This window comes from Phyllopteryx taeniolatus, chromosome 22 (assembly GCF_024500385.1).
Source record: "Phyllopteryx taeniolatus isolate TA_2022b chromosome 22, UOR_Ptae_1.2, whole genome shotgun sequence".
Lineage (NCBI taxonomy): Eukaryota > Metazoa > Chordata > Actinopteri > Syngnathiformes > Syngnathidae > Phyllopteryx > Phyllopteryx taeniolatus.
Genome location: NC_084523.1, coordinates 9342172 through 9358034, shown reverse-complemented (window position 1 = coordinate 9358034; position 15863 = coordinate 9342172). Strand labels below are relative to the sequence as shown.

The 15863-nt window shown below is 46.4% G+C and overlaps 1 protein-coding gene across 14 annotated transcripts in view; it reads right to left on the bottom strand.

The window, feature by feature from the left end:
• ppp1r12a (protein phosphatase 1, regulatory subunit 12A) overlaps positions 1-15863 on the bottom strand; it is a 29344-nt gene that overhangs the window by 9040 nt on the left and 4441 nt on the right. For 9 of the 14 annotated variants that reach the window (XM_061761425.1, XM_061761426.1, XM_061761417.1 and 6 more), the window contains exons 2-13: positions 8578-8708; positions 7275-7393; positions 5290-5449; positions 4421-4565; positions 4279-4353; positions 4120-4211; positions 3880-4046; positions 3268-3389; positions 2290-2397; positions 821-1051; positions 660-751; positions 228-341 (exon numbers count right to left, since the gene is read on the bottom strand). In XM_061761425.1, the coding sequence (XP_061617409.1) occupies positions 228-341; positions 660-751; positions 821-1051; positions 2290-2397; positions 3268-3389; positions 3880-4046; positions 4120-4211; positions 4279-4353; positions 4421-4565; positions 5290-5449; positions 7275-7393; positions 8578-8708 (1556 nt within the window). Of the gene's footprint in view, positions 1-227; positions 342-659; positions 752-820; positions 1052-2289; positions 2398-3267; positions 3390-3879; positions 4047-4119; positions 4212-4278; positions 4354-4420; positions 4566-5289; positions 5450-7274; positions 7394-8577; positions 8709-9893; positions 10041-15863 lie in introns of those variants that run through there. The other 5 variants (XM_061761428.1, XM_061761429.1, XM_061761431.1 and 2 more) reach the window with 2 other exon arrangements.

Below are 15863 nucleotides of genomic sequence, written 5' to 3'. Positions count from 1 at the left end.
GATCTAATCCAAAGAAAAAAGAAAAAGCCTTTGAGCCAGCGGTTGGCAGAGTTTTCGCTCAATTTGACCCATGAAAACCCCCCGACGTGACGCGAATGCAACATACGTCGTGAAAGCAATTTTCACGGAAGCATGACAACATGATGACCTCGGCAAAATGTGCACAAGAGAACAAGAAGCATCTCCCGCTTTTAAGTCTCGGGATGCCAGTGGCGGTGGCGGCTAACCTCCGCTGGTAGCTGGAGGTTCTGTTTGTGGAGGTGGTCCCTTCGCTGTTCTTCAGGTCATCGTCCCAGCGCCGCCGGGTGTAGGAGCCGCTACGGATCAGCGCGGCAGAGTCCCTGCCAAGGCACACGCCGCGCTTACGTTCTTACCAGCAGTGGCAATTCAAGCTTGAATAGAGCCCCGTGCGTTACGTTTCATCATAATTGGGCTCATTCATTTGTTGTAAAATAAACATGTTTATCTTTAACATGCATTTCATTTGCTTTATTAAGCTTCATTCATCATAATTACATGAAAGATGAATGTCATTTTAAAATATGGGAGCAAACCAGTATCGTTGTCGTCATCGTGGGACTATTACTGCTGTTGTGCCCATTTTTGGGTTTTTTGCTTCATCTATGAATGACTTGACCCTTTTGGCTACGGTTTCTCACCTGTTTTCCTTCTCGTCGATGTCCGATGTACTGGCCAGTCTCCTGGGAATGGTTGGTGCCACGTAGGCGAGCCGAGTTCCCTTGTCCTTCTCCTGGAGAACGTTTGCTCCTTTAATTCAGTGAACGCTCAATCTTTAGGGGTGCGCCCTACGAGTGCAGACCTTCTCTTTGTCTTTGTTGTCCAGCGAGGAGGAGAGGCGCGGGCTGGAGGCCGAGCGCATCACCCCCGTGGTGGTGTCCTTCTCCCGCTGCGCCTCTTTGGTGGCCGTGATCTCCGCCAGCGCCCCGTAGCTGCCCGTCTTCCGCAGGCCCAGGCGCCACGACGCCGGCGACTCGTCCTTGCGCTCCTCCTCCACTTTGGCCGAGACCTTGGCGGCGGGTTGGGTGGCGACCTGGGAAGCGGGATGGAATGTTCAGTCTCAAGCCTTCCTTTTTTTTGGGGGGGGGGGGGGTACATTTAGTAAAATAAGTCATTCAGGTTAAGAATTGGGTTTTTGGGACATGCCAGTTAAGAGGATCACATCTTTCCAGACAAATTGTACTTCTCATTTCATGGCAGAGGTGGGAGCAAGTTACATATCGCCGCTGTCGGGTGGAATCCTCGCATCTCCAAAATCGCTACTTTTCAAGAAAGCAAACAAACGCAACCGACTGTGGATAACTTCTTCTTCCTAAATTCTTTTTCAAACGTCTAACAACCATGATTGATGAAATAAATAAAACGATGAGCTGACCGAGAAGTGTAATGGGCAAAAATGACTGTATGCAAACTTAGCTTCATGACTTTCCATGTTTAACAAAACAGGCTTGCTCAAATGTATCTAACCTATTTTCGCCAGTTGTCTCAAAAAAAAAACAAAAAAACATCCAGACTTTCAATCTTGAGGCGACATAGTGCCACCCGGCTCCCACAGACTGAGGGAAGAGGCGGAGTTTTACAACACTGTGTCCAAGTGAGTTCATTCTTCTCAAGCTATTTTCAGCACTTTAAATTGGTAGTAAGTAAGTGTAAAAACAACAGACAACGTAGTACTAAATTGTAACAAAAAAATGCAAATCGACCATATTTGGACATACTAGGTTTCTGCCCGACAGCGACGCGGTGTAAATCTCGAGTCTCAAGTCTTAAACTTTAAGATTCAAACAAGACCCAAGTCACTGGGGCAAAAATCAAGCAAGTCAAGTGGAGTCCACACTGGATTTTCAAGCAAGCAAGTCGACTTTTCATTTAATGGTCCCAAACCGCTCTACTTTGTCTTCTCAATCAAACACAAACTGACAGAGATTAGTTCAGGTTGGACCGGCTACCGTTCAAGTCGAGGCTTTCAGTTTTCGCCACGCGAGCCCTAAAATGGCCGACTCGGAGTCTCCCACCTCTGCTTCATGGCAATTCTATCAAACCAACATTGTGATTGCGCTCACAAATAGACGGAAGCCACAACAACACAAAGTGACAGCACAATTCCGCATACACGGATTTCAGAAAAAGTGAAAATCTAAGTGGGTTTGATGAGTGAGTGTCAGTGGAACCCAGAACAGCCAGGATGGTTAGAAGGGGAAGGAGGGCGTGTTTAGTTGAGGTGCATTTGAGAAAAGAAAACTCCGGCGCACACCACCAAACTGGCCTCACCGTGGCTTTTTTGGGCACTAGAGAAATGCCAGTTTTGCGCAAGCCTTGACGCCACAATGCGGGACAGCCGGGCTCGGCCACGGGCATGAGGGGGGCAACATAATCAAACTAAAGCCAACCAAAGGCACAGAGCCAGCAGGCGCGGACAGAAAGAAAGAGAAAAACAAATGGGGAGAGAGAGAGCAAGGAGGAGGTTAAGAGGGTAAGACTGAAGCAGCGGCAAAAGAAACACTTTGTATCAAGGACAGACTTTTTGTTTGAGGTCTATTAACGCCACACAAACATTACTGCCAAGTGCCAAACTCTGGAAACATTGTGTCATTGGGACATTTTCTTCCATCGAAGATGGATGTGTGGGTTACCAGGCTTCAAAGGAGGATTTCCAAAAAACAAAAACCAAAAACAAAGATTTGCATGAAAAAGAAGCTGAGAATAAGAAACGGCACCCGACCAGTGTGAATCATCTCAAATACAATAAAAGCAGCCTTTGCAATAATGGAGGAGGAGGAGGCATGCAATTGGCAGACCACTGCAGGTACACCAACACATTGGTTAGCAAACCTTCAGTTCCAAATAGCACATGGAAAGGTAGTACTGTTGGGAAAAATAAAAAATAAAAAAATACTCCCACACATCTGTCTTTCAAATTCATTCAAGACCACTTGGTGAGCTCGAGTCCCCCCCCCCCCCCCCCCCCCCCACCCAATAAAACATCATCAGAACTTGTTTGAACTGAGAAATGAATAATCATCTCTCTATGTGTTATTTTTGCCAGCAGAGGGCAGCAGCTACAAAGATGCCACGCACGCCCTGGCACTTCCGAGCACGCTCCACTTGTTAGCCTGCAGATGTTAACATCCTGCAGAAATGTCGCTTGCGTCTCGTTCGTCCGAAAAACCCGATGCACTTCAAGCTCAGCGCGTTTGGTTTGGACGCCGCCAGGCTTTTTTAAGCAAACGTTGACTCGGTGCGTTGTACCTTCTTAGTGGGCGACGAGGGGCCGGTCAGCTGGTTGGTAGGACTGGCGGGAGAGGACCCGGTGATGCCGCCCCGGGCGGGCGTCGTGCTGTTGCCCACGGACGCCGAGGGTTTGCTCTTATCTACAAAGAAGAAGTTGCGGTTAGCCAGCTTATGACAAGCGTAAATCAGCGCTCAAAGTAGGGCTGGCCAATTGAATTTCATCAAAATATGATTTGCATCCATTTTTCCCCTTTGCTTCTAGAAAAAGACAATGACAATGACATCGGCCTGGGCGATATGGCCTTGGAAGACAATCTCAGATTGTTTTCCCCACAATCTGATTTCCGATTTGAAATGGATTTTTCTAGAAGCCACTAAGTAAAAAAACTAAACAAAACAAAACAAAAAATCTCCAAACCCTACAATGACATTAAAAGGTTTTGCTTTATTCCACCAATTCCCCCCCCCCACATGAACTTCTCGCCATTTGTAACGGGTTTGCCATCCTTCTTTCACTTTCAATTAACCTCAGTGACCTTTCCTCTGCTCTTTCCTCACGGCTCGATGGATCTTCGGCCGACGGACGGTAACCTCGAACCGGCCCGAGCTCAAAGATGAACGGAAACGTACCCGCTTCGTTCTCCGACTCCGAATCTTCCTCCTCCTCCTCCTCGCTGGAACAGCTGGACTCGTCCTTTTTGCCCTCCTCTTCCTCCTCCTCCTCGTCCACCTTCTCGGGCTCCAGGGTCTCGATCCGCGGGGCGGTCTTCTCTGGCTCCAGCAGTAGCATTTCTTTGCTGCGGCGCAGGCGTTTTAGCGCCGTTAGAGCCACATCGTGACAAATAAGTGGCATCGCCTCACTTTGATTACCTCTTGAGTGGTTTCAGTGGTTGGTTGTTGTCCCCCGTGGTGGTGGTTTCAATCAGTGGGGACTTCTTGTCTTCCTTCTTCTCACTTATCAGCTGCAATAACGACTGAAAATGAGACTTAACCTTTCACCAGATTAGCAGCATTTTGAGTAACCCGTACCAGATTTTGTTTCTTTTGCAGCTCTTCCAAGTATCCCAGAACGTCTTCGTCCGAGACGTCAAAAGGCGTCTGGCCCTGGTGGAAAGTCACAAGTTGACAAAACGTAAATGAAGAACGTGGTGTGAATGTTTGGGCCACAAACCATTTTATTGATGACGTCCATGTCGCAAAGGTTCTCCACCAGTATCCTGCAGGCCTCCTCCTTGCCCCAGTGCGCCGCCGCGTGTAGCGGAGTCCACCCGTCGTAGTCCTTAATATTTACATCATACCCTGCTTGGATTAAAAGCCTGTACAATATAAAAAAAAAAATAATACAAATAACCATTCATCATTTTTTTTGTGTTTGTTGAAATATGATTACAACATGGTTACAAATGTGTTTAAAGCGTGCAGGAGGGGCAGTTAAAGGCTGAAAGAAACAAAACCAAAAAAATTCCTTTCTGCGGAAAGCCCCGAGCCGTTGATTTCAGTGAGGCGTAACACGTCAATGCCAAACACGTGATTTGCGATTAATCGGTCATTGCGGAGTGGCAAAATTGATGCGTCGACGAGTCGGTTCAACCACTAATTATTGTGTGTATGAATAGCAATGGGTGGTTACACTTCTGTCATCTAGTGCAAGAGCGATTAATTGTTCTGCCAGTCACTATTTGTCACTGGCATAGATAGATAAATGAACAAAGATAAATGATTTGTGGTAAATAAAGAATTTCCGCATCATTTAAGGGGAAATTGGATCATTTCCCACGGCACACGTGATGACCTCTCGCGCCAAAGTAGTTTGGAGTCACTGGTTTTAAGAGCCAAATGCAAGACCAGGCAATGCAATGCAATCCAATTTGTAGCATTGTCTCATTAACTGACCATCGGAGATGGTGGCTATATCTGTGGCAGTGGAGCATCCCGGCCGGCTTCCCGGACCAGATGGACGGACGGCTACGATCCTCCGGCATCGCGCACGCATCGACAGCCCACGGAGAGCCAGCCGGGCGTCGGGGCCCGAGCGCTTACTTTAAAACCTCCACGTAGCCCTTGGCGGCGGCGACGTGGAGCGCCGTTCCTCCGGATTTGGCGTGCCGGATGTCCTGGATCTGGCCGCTGTTGACCCACTGGCGAGCGTCTCGCAGCATGACGCGCTCCTCCTCCTTGCGGGCCGCCTCGATGTCCACGCCTGTGTGGAAGCAACAACAACAAGCTGTAATTTTGTGTCGCTTGTGTTGAACTTCCGGGTGCGCGTTGTGGTTTGCAGCACGTTCTGTCAGCGTGACGGTGAGTTAGCGGCCAGTCAAGTGGGTCAATGTGTCGCCGCGATACACCGCACAGGCCTGCGTCGTCTCTCACGACACCTGGTCCGCTCACGACACTAAATCGGCGGAAAACGCTATCGAATTGTCAGCTGAGTGTTACGACACAAAAACAGCGACTTGAGGAGGAAGCCAACCTATTGTCATATCGGCCTCTCTCAAGGAATGCTGAGGGGGAAAAAAAAGGTATCGCTTATTTGGATCCCAAGATATTCTTCCCTCAGGGTTCAGAACATCAACAAACAAGTCAAATAGTCGTTTCAATATAGGGAAGGCCAACAGTTGCCGTACACTTGATGTTTATTTGATTCCATTCCCACATTTTTTCCTGGCATCTCTTCCATCCTGACCTCCTTCCTTCCTTCTGAGTTTTTAGTCTTGGATTCTTCCTTCTTTCCTGCCTTTCTTCCCCTAAGTCCTGCTTTTTTTCTTCTCCTCTCCTACCTTCCTTCCCTCTTTGCTCCCAACTAGAGGCTGCACATGAAACATTCTGATGCTAGCATCCTGCAACAAGTGAAACGTTGCATCGGGATCCGTGCTAATCAGCTCTTCGACATCCATACGCGAGAATGACGCTGAGGCTACAAAGTGTGCAACAATACAAGACGTCGGGGCAACGGAGCGCTGCGCTGCGCTGCGTTGCGTTGGCCTGGTAGGTTGTCCCTGTGATCTCTTGGGAAGTTGCCTACACAGCGTCTATAAAAAGCAGGGAGCCTAATGGCCTCTAAGTAGGACTGCACAAAGAAGCCAGCCAGCCAGCCGGCAGAGGAATTGGCAGCAGTTCAAAGCTGCTGACTTTTTTTTTTTTCTTTTCAAACAAGAAAACAGCACATCGTCCACCTGAGCACCCGGAATGATGAAGCCAAAATTCAGTGGACCAAAAAAGAAGTCGTGTGTCCATGCATGATACACATTATAATATGCATCTCGAACCAAGAGTTGTCAACAAAATCGCATTACAAAACAGCCTGTTGCGTAACGCCGCCGCTGGTTTCTTCTCGCGCACCAGAGACTTTCCCGCCATGGCGTCGTCAGGCATCTCCAAACGAAAGACGGCAGCCGCTGCTCGCTCAGAATACCCACTTGAGCAGATCGCAGCTGACATACGGGGAGCGACGGATGATGCATCTTAAAAGGAAGACAGGCGACGTGGGGACTGACCAATCATACTGATTGATAACAAAAAAATGTAACTGACCGCATTTGGACATACTGGGTTTCTGGCCGACAGCGACGACGTGCAAATCGTATTTCTACGGTCCCGAACGAGTCGATTTTGTCCTCTCAAAAACCATCCAACCTACACCTACTGGAAGTCAAATTGGACAGCAAATGATTTTTCCTTCTCGTGGCGCTTGACGGGTTTGTTCTTGTGCAACAAACTCCTGCACGCATGCCTTTCCACAGCGTACAGTCAGAGGCCAAGATTAGAAAAGATGTGACTTTTCAGAGAAGTTGCTATTTTGCAAGCGGGTGGAAAAAGCAGGTGACCGACAGTCAATGAGAAGCGAGCAACACATACTCATACGTGCATGACAGGCCTGGACGGGGCCCCGAATCCATATCTGCTCTCCGCTTTTACAAACCAGCGCCATTCAAGTGGCTAACGCTTCACCTTCAAACCGCCTCCTAAAAATAGCCACCTATAAAATAATAGCATTAACATTCCGTGTTTGTTGCGTCCGTCCGTACCTTGCCGGTTGATCTCGTTCTGCAGGAGCTCCTCCATGGCCTCCTCCTCGGCGATGTCCAGCGGCGTCTCGCCCTCGCTGTTCACCACGCCCACGCTGGCCCCGTGGCCGATGAGGTACCTGCCGGCCGACACACGACGACACGTTTTCTAACGATGCCGGCGGTGGAGGGAACGAGGGTGGCGAAAAAGAGGTGGCGACACCGTCGGGGCTGCTTGCGTCTATTCACTGGTTATTAGGATGCAGAATCACTTTTAAATAGTATACAAAAGGGTAGGTTACTGCATGTACAGTAGAGTTCGTACCATGTCAAAAGCCAACACTGAACCTTGGAAATATACACTGCAAAAGTGCCATAATGATCCGAAATTACATGGAGGGGGCATAGTATACTATTAAGAGTCCTGTCATATTAAACTGTAAAATGAAAAATATTAGTAAAATTGGACAAGCTTATTGCATTATATTTTGGAAAATTAGAATTGAATATAAATAAAATTATACATTTAAAAATGAGACTGATATGTTTGCACTTACAAAAAAACTTTTTACACAGACATTCAAACTTCTTTTTACACGCCACATCTGATTTGTAAAATGGAGAGATGGGCCAGGTCATTTGTAGAGTGAGTGTCGAATAAATGTGTGAAAATTAATTCAACAAATCCTTGGGAAACCTCACGGATGGGTAAATCAACTCAATTATTTCATGAGATCAAAAACAGAAAAATCAAATAAATACATGTAACTCAAACCTAAAATGGCTACATTAATGCGTCAAATATGACAGAAATCTCAAAGTAAAGGATCTGAATAAAGAACGAAATGGACCCCCGGGCCACACTTTGCCCCTTGACCTCTCGGTTAGCATCTCTACATTGGCTGCTTTGTGGTCCCAAGTTGTTGTTTGCTGGCTAAAACGGGCCGCCTCCTCCTCCTCCTCCTTCTTCTTCTTCCCTCCGTGACACAATGTCTCCATTAGTCACCAGTCTGACCAGCGACTTGACCTTTTGCTTTCACTCGTGGCTCCGCTTCTCGTTTCCACTCTCCAGCGCTTGTGAATAGCAGATGAATTTCTCTCCCAAACAATGTAAGCTAAATGTGCAGCCCGGCCGTACGGCTCCAGTAAATCAGGTCATGAAATGGGAACGGAGCTCTCCCTTTAGCCCGTTTCGATATCCTCCTGATAACGTCGGTCCTCCTCCCTGAAAAGGAGTAAGTGACCTCGATCTCCTCGATGCCGTACGGCTGGCCGCAAAAGAAAAAAAGGGGATGTGTTGCGTTGTCACGGGTACGCCACTCACTCTGCGATGCCCAGGTACCCGCAGGACGCGGCGGCGTGGAGGGGGATCCAGCCCTCGTTGTCGGGTTGGTTGATGCTGGCCCCGTGCGCCACCAGGAACGTCACCATGTCCGGGTTGTCGTCTATGCACGCCTGGGGGGGAGGAATACAGGAAAGAGATGCTTCTTCAGTCACTTTGCAGGACACTCCGCCATTTTTTCCCCGACCATTATTGAGCCAAGGCTCACAAAACGGCACAAAAAGACGCATTAGTTGTCGTAAATCAGTAACTTTCGGAGCAATTCAGTGAAATTGGACTGGGAATCACTATACTACAACCCGATGTGAGGACACATAGACCGTCAACGGACCGGTCAGCAGCTGATAATGTACCTCTTTACAGCATCGGTACTCGTAAAAACGCTCCAATACTGGCCGCTCCGATACCACACCGGCGGCCTGTTAGTACCTTTCTGCTAGGAGCCATGTCAGCAAAGTGCTGAGTCATGTTTATTTGGTGGCCCGGAATAACTGATAATTAGGTGTTAATATCCTGCTCGTGTTTTTTTATTTCATCACGTAAAATTCTCATAACGGCTTTTGTTAATTACCCTGATCTGCGTCACCTTATAAAGTGACCTTTTGCAGACGGAAACACTTTCCACTATGAACTCATTTGCAGTTTTTCGTGCACTGTGTAGATGGAAACGTGCTGTCGGTTACTCCATGCAGCCCTGCGGTTTTTTTTGGACTTTGTTTGTTTCCGTGTTATTTTTCCATACGTTTCTAGTGGAATTATGCTGGCAGCCGCCATTGGCATTCACCTAACAGCCACGTGAGCTGCGTTCAGGTACACTTTGTGAATGAAAGTGAATGGGTTTCTTTTTATCCTGAACAATAATTGATTCCAATAAAACATTTTTTTATCTCAACGGTAAGACAAAGGCATTATCAGGTGTCAAATGTAAGTAGGCGGACTTGGCAGCGGTAATGTTGCATCCCGAGTCGCTAGTCAATTGTCAGAGCACGTTTTGACAAAGAAGCATTCAAAATTCTTTTTCAATTCATGTTTTTGGGATGTGTGGCGTACCCAGAGAAAATGATGAAAACACTGCGAGCTCGACGTACCAACGGCTCCCCGATATTATACAGCTTAGACAATAAACACGTGAACGCAAAGCCTTGCAATTACCACAGCGCACTCATAAAAATCCCACTCAGCCACTATCCTTCAACACAGCGCCTGGACTGTCTCTCTCTCTCTCTCTCTCTGTTGGGGTTGCTATGGCAACAAAGTCATTGCCAACACACACACACACACACACCGAGTGGCCTTACGTTCAGGGCACACGTCTATCTGCCTGCAATCCTTGTCCAAATTTGGTTGGTTTGCACGGCCGTAGATGGCCAAGGCTGCAGAGTATCTGCGCTGAGCTTATCTCACGCGTGTGTGCTCGTGGGGAACGTCTTCAGCTACAGGTGGACAACAACAAAAAGATATTTCAAAAGCAATGACGGCTCTGTATTTACCCAACCGGAGGACTTAAATGTGCCCGGAGGACAATCACACGCTCGAGAGCACAGACGTCAAACAAAAAAGTGCGAAAGTTTGAGTCCATTTTTCCTCGTTCCTTCTTCCTTCTTCAAAACTACACCTACAAATAAGAACCAAACACAGGGGCCATTATGTATTATGATTATTCGTGTTCCCAGGCAGAACATATTAGGCAAGGGACAAAAAGTGTAACAGCCTCGACAAACAACAAACAAACTTTACTCACAACAAATACATTTTCCCCGTTTAAAAGAACATGAGAATGTAGTACAGAAATAAACTGTTTTTCCAAAGTGTCATTACTGTACATGCTGTAGTATTTGTGTGCCTTTAAGAGGCGTGGCCTAGTGAGTGCCATCCGCAGCTGGAGTCGAGTGTCGTCATTTTGTATTTGTGTGTTTGACTATTTGTCCCGTTCTATAAAAGAGCGTCAGCGGCCGTCGCTCTCCTTACCTACACACGAAGGCATTACAGTACCTTTATTTCTCTTTCTTTTTTTTCCCCCCACCTTTTTAAGCTCACGCATAACTCAAATGTTGCTTCGTGACTCAAGCAGTAAGATGACCAATGGATGAGTAGAGCTAAGCTAAAGTCAGTTAGCATGAAATGATATGGAAATGCACTCAGTGGTCAAGGAGGGAGACGGATGCGTCCTGTCAACTGAATGAATCGATAAAGGCCATTTTGCTGCACACAGTGGCGCATTCAAAGCGGCAGTGAGTCACGTTCCAGCAGACATCATTCAAACCTGTTTAGCCGGTGCTTTGTCGCGCACGAAGCCCACAAGATGGGGGACAGTTATAGAAAACAAACAAAACCCCCCAAAAAAAGCATGAAGGCACAATTTGTGGTAGGACTGGGTGATATGGCCTGACAAAAACAATTACCCCCCACCCACACAAAAATACAATTTTAATCCATTTTTTTCCTCTTGGCATATCGTGAAAAGGAAATGAAAATTCAATTATTCTAAACAAGATTTTTTTTTCCCCCTTAAGTTGGAGAGAATTTTTTTTTCTTTACAACATGACATCCTTTATATCCTCTCTTATCATGCATAAAAACAATGTGAAAATGTTTTGTTTTTTTATGTCCGTTTCTTAACTAGTTAGTTAGCTAGATGGCTTGGAAAAGTCCCTAAATACAGCGACCAAACTGCTAAGTTGACTGGCTGGATTTTTAATTGATTAAAAATCGTCCTGACAAACACAGTCAAATTAATTAATCAAAAGCGATAAATCGGGCACCCCTAGTTCGTGGCTGTCCAAACGTCAACCAATCCTGACAGGACACGTAGAAGCTTGGGAAAAAGCCGTGATGACCCAAACAATGGATGCGCCGTTTGATTGGCCGACAAACGACTGTCCAATCAAACGGCATCCATTGGAAAAAGCTCCATGTCGCCATCAGAAATGACCAGATGGCCTGCTCATCTGCTCACAATGGATTCATTCACATTCATGCAAAAGTAAAATAGTTCACATTTTCATTCATGTATTTTTGACTCATTTGACTTGACTAATTATCCATTTGATTGGCTTCCTTTAATTTTGGTGCTCCAAAAAAAAACCTCCACAAATTACTCGTATGTTTATCTTTGCAAAGGAAATTGTAGTTTGAAATGATAAAATGAATGGGAAATGTAAGAAATCATTTCACTTTTGAATAAATACATAACATTCTTACTTTAATTATCTATTTAATTGGCTTTTAATATTTATGTTTGCCACACCCAAAACAAAACAAAAATCCTCCATTAATGTAAACGTTTCATACTTAATGACAATCAAGCCGCTAAAATGCGACTCGTAGACATGTCAAGGTTTTTTGAAGGCAAAAGTTGAACCACTGAAACTGATTATTATTTCTTTTGGAGACAATTTGGAATACGAAAAAGAAACCAATTGAAGGCCAAACAGCCTTGAGGCACCGATTGCCTTTCCCGGCGTTCCTCTGTGTAGATTTATTTTGCTTTTTTAGCCACAAAGACTGCTTTTACCCAACAGCGCGGACCACAAAAGTGCCCTCTCTCAGCCCTGGACTAGCATACCAGTGGAGAAATTCCCAGATAAGTATTACTCCGAGCCTCGGGGCTTTCAGGCATCGGCGGCGCTCTGGCCACGCCTGCCGGCCCTCGTCATCCGGAGCCTCTCGCGGCAACTTCCACAAAAGGAATTCCTCTGTGGACGCAGGGGTCTAAGGGGGCACACTTTTTAACACGAAAAACATCAGAAAGGTTCAAAGAGAGATTGAGAAATTCATGATAGCTGCAAGAGTGTGTACATGCTGGAAAAGACCTCCTGTGCTTATTGGCCGGGTTCGGGGGGCCAGAGGGTACGAGGGGGAGGGGGCTGCGGGGCGACCAGCTGGGTCCCGACACACCACTAGATGAGCTCACTTCTAACACACACACACGCACGCGCACGCACACGCACGCTGCCTTCTAGCTGCTACCAAGGACGACCATATAAGGCCCTGGGATTCCCGTGAAAAAGGGGAGCAGGATTGAGGAAGAGGGGGGGGGGTTTAAAAAAAATAAAAATAAATACAAATGCCGACGAGGTTGTATCTGAGAGAGGGGCTGCGGATATTCCAGAGTAGATCCCCATTTTCAACCATTAGCCAATATGGATGTGTACCGGGGTACGCACGCGTTCATGTGCGATGATAACAGGCCAGGGGAGTGGAAGGAGGCAGCCTCGCCAAAGAGGAAATGAGAAAAATAAACAGCCACTTCCTGTTGCTCTTCAGGGCCCCGGCGACGCTTTCCGATCGCCCGTCTCACTGAGAAATCCTGGAGAGCCACCAACGTGTCATTTGTTCAACACCTCCTCCACGTGAGATAACGTCGCCTTCCTTGGCGGGGAGCTGACTGAAAACGCCAATTGTAAAACTGCCTGCAAAAACCGGTACAGTAACCCTCTCTCACGCATATTCACGATTCACAACTCATAAATTCACCTATTGGTGGTATTGTCCTGTGGAACCAGAGATTTGCAATTTTTGGGACCATGCCACAAGATGCCACCAAATTAGGGCTGGGCGATAAATGGCTTTAAAATAAAATCCACATTTTCATCTCCAAAAACCGGATTTCCAATTTTAATCCGATTTTTACCCCTTTCAATAAAAAGAAAAAGCAAATGACAATGTCAAAGCAGTACAGTACAAGAATTGGTTTCAAGAAAGTATGTTGAAGTGATACCGCTTAACTGAGAGACAAGCTTTGTACGTCAGGGAGGAGCTAAATTTAGTCTGGGTTGTTAGTGGAGTTTATGGAGGGTCTTCCCAGCAAGTAAAATGAGTTTGAAATTGTTTTGGGATCACAGTTTGTCGAATATTTACATCTTAAATCATCAATATAAACAATTGGAAAAAAAAAAATTATGGCGGGGGGGGGGGGGGCTAAATTACTTGTGGTTTTTGGCTAATCCCAACATGACTCTAGTCTGTCCCTATCCCGTCAACTACTTAAAAGCAGCAATGGGGAAACAAAAGGTGCAGTTTTGACTCAATCAGACAATCCCTCATAAATCCTAATCTGACTCGCCTCATGCTAATGAGTTCAGTTGCTCGGGGGGCTTGGGTCATTAATTATTCACTCAGAAGTCAATTAACATTCAATTTAAGTGGACCGGGTGACCTGGCCTTCAAGCTCTATAAAACACAAAAGCGCACTCGGGCAAATTAATTCCATCTCGCCTTTTTGGTAAATCAACTCCACGTTCTTTATTTTGCAACGCTTTGGAGAGTTTTCCTAATGTAATTTGACACCACGGTTAATAAAAGAAGGATTACCATAATCCCTCACAAATTGGTGCATTTTTCTAAATAAGAACACTAGAAATTATTGGCTGAAAAACATGCCTAGCCATATTCGGCAAGATCGTTTTTTTTTTATTTATTATTATTATTTTTTTAAAATGTAAGCATGGAGGAGGGTCTCGTCCCGCTCGTCTGTGAAATTCAGGTTTTGACAAACAGCTCCCCTGTGTCGCATCGCTTCGGATTTGCGATCGGCACAGCTTTGGAGTAGACGAGACAGACATGTCGGACGTCGGACAAGTTTAGGCACCTCACACTGGAGCAGAGGATGTATATGTATGCTATAAACAGAATGTGTTGCAATTGCCAGAAAAGATGATGCAGTTCATGGAGCGAATGAGGAACGCCACGTACAAAAAGCCACGGACGTTCAACTCAAATCAAGTCAGTGTGGCTCACGCTTCTTAGTTACGTAATTCCGTAGATAATCATTTAGCCAACAAAATACCAATCTTGTTTTTGTTTTAGAGTTTAAGGTGTTATAAAAAGCAAAACATTTCCGTGTCAAAGTCGCTGCTCTGCATGATAATGTTTCTTTTCACAAAAAATGTTCTCTGCTTTTTGGGCGAAACCAACCCGTGTCCGACTGCTGATTATGAAAGAAAAGAGAAAGCGAGAAAAATATGTTTTTTTTATCTGGGGGAAGAAAAGAGTCTGGCTTTCTTTTGGTAGGTTTGGCGCTTATATTGTCACAGAAGACAATATTCTCTGGGCCTCCAAAGATCAGTCAAAAAGTTCGAATGCGGGCAACTGCTTTGAAGACGGCTGGCAGTGAATTAGTTAAGGCTAACGGTTTGAAACGATCAAGTGTTTTGGGAACATAGTTGGGAGTATATTTTTGGTTTTCAACTTTTTATAGACACCAAAACATGATTGGGGTAGCGTCTGTTATTTTCCAATGGGCTTGGTCTGCCTGTGATAACGCCGTTTGTGCGCAAACCTCGTACCTCAGTGAACCCCTCTGGGAGCAGCCATTTTGAGACTTTGGCGAAAAGAATGCTTCTCGGCAGACGACAAATGGACAAGCGCGCTTCCACAATGAGGAATTTGCAGTCTCTTCGTCCAGGTGTTTGCACTTCCAAGGCGGCTCATAAAACGCAAGCCATCCAACCCCCACCACGGCCCTCCCATCTCCACCGTCGTCGTCGTTCGGGAGCAGAAGACAGACGCGATGCCACAGGGTACGAGGGCGCTTTGATGACATGAAGTCATCCCGCAAACATTTGAAAAAACGGATGCGGGAGTTAAGCAATTAAGGAGGACTTCAAATTTCTTAAAAGCCAATTTTGGGCACGGGTCAAGTCTGCTTGGATGCGTAGCTGCAGGTTTGCTCCCCCTGAGGAATTTCTTCTTGCGACCCCGGGTGAACCAGTCCCAACCTGCCGCCGCGCTCCTCCGGAATACTCGAGAACCTACAGCTACCTGTTCTAAAATAACTTCATTGCCTTTTGTTTCTGAACGGAGACGACGCGCCGCCTCGGAAAGGTGAGCGAGGCAGCGTCACCGGCGAGTCACGGCCGCCGCCGAGCTGGCATCACATCATCGACATCACAGGGACTTCCTGCAGGATGATTGCGGGGTTGGTCGGCCCGACAAGGAGAGACCTGCCAATTACAGACGCGAGAATGTATGCGCTTAGTCACCGAACGCTGCCAGGTTCACAACTGCGATTCCCAAACACTGTCCCTGGAGCCACATTAGCCTGACATGCTCGCTCCTGCCACGTGTTTATATAAAAAAGATAGGCCACAGATTGCGGTTGACCTGATTTCTGGTTTAACGCAGCGTGGTTAATTACATCAAAATTATGACACTGTGCTACAAAGGAACAGAACCACAGCTAACATGCTAAAAAAAAAAAACATTTTCAAAGAGTCTGACGATTTGCCTCATTAGCAGGGCCAGCTAGCTCAAGACCACCAGACTAG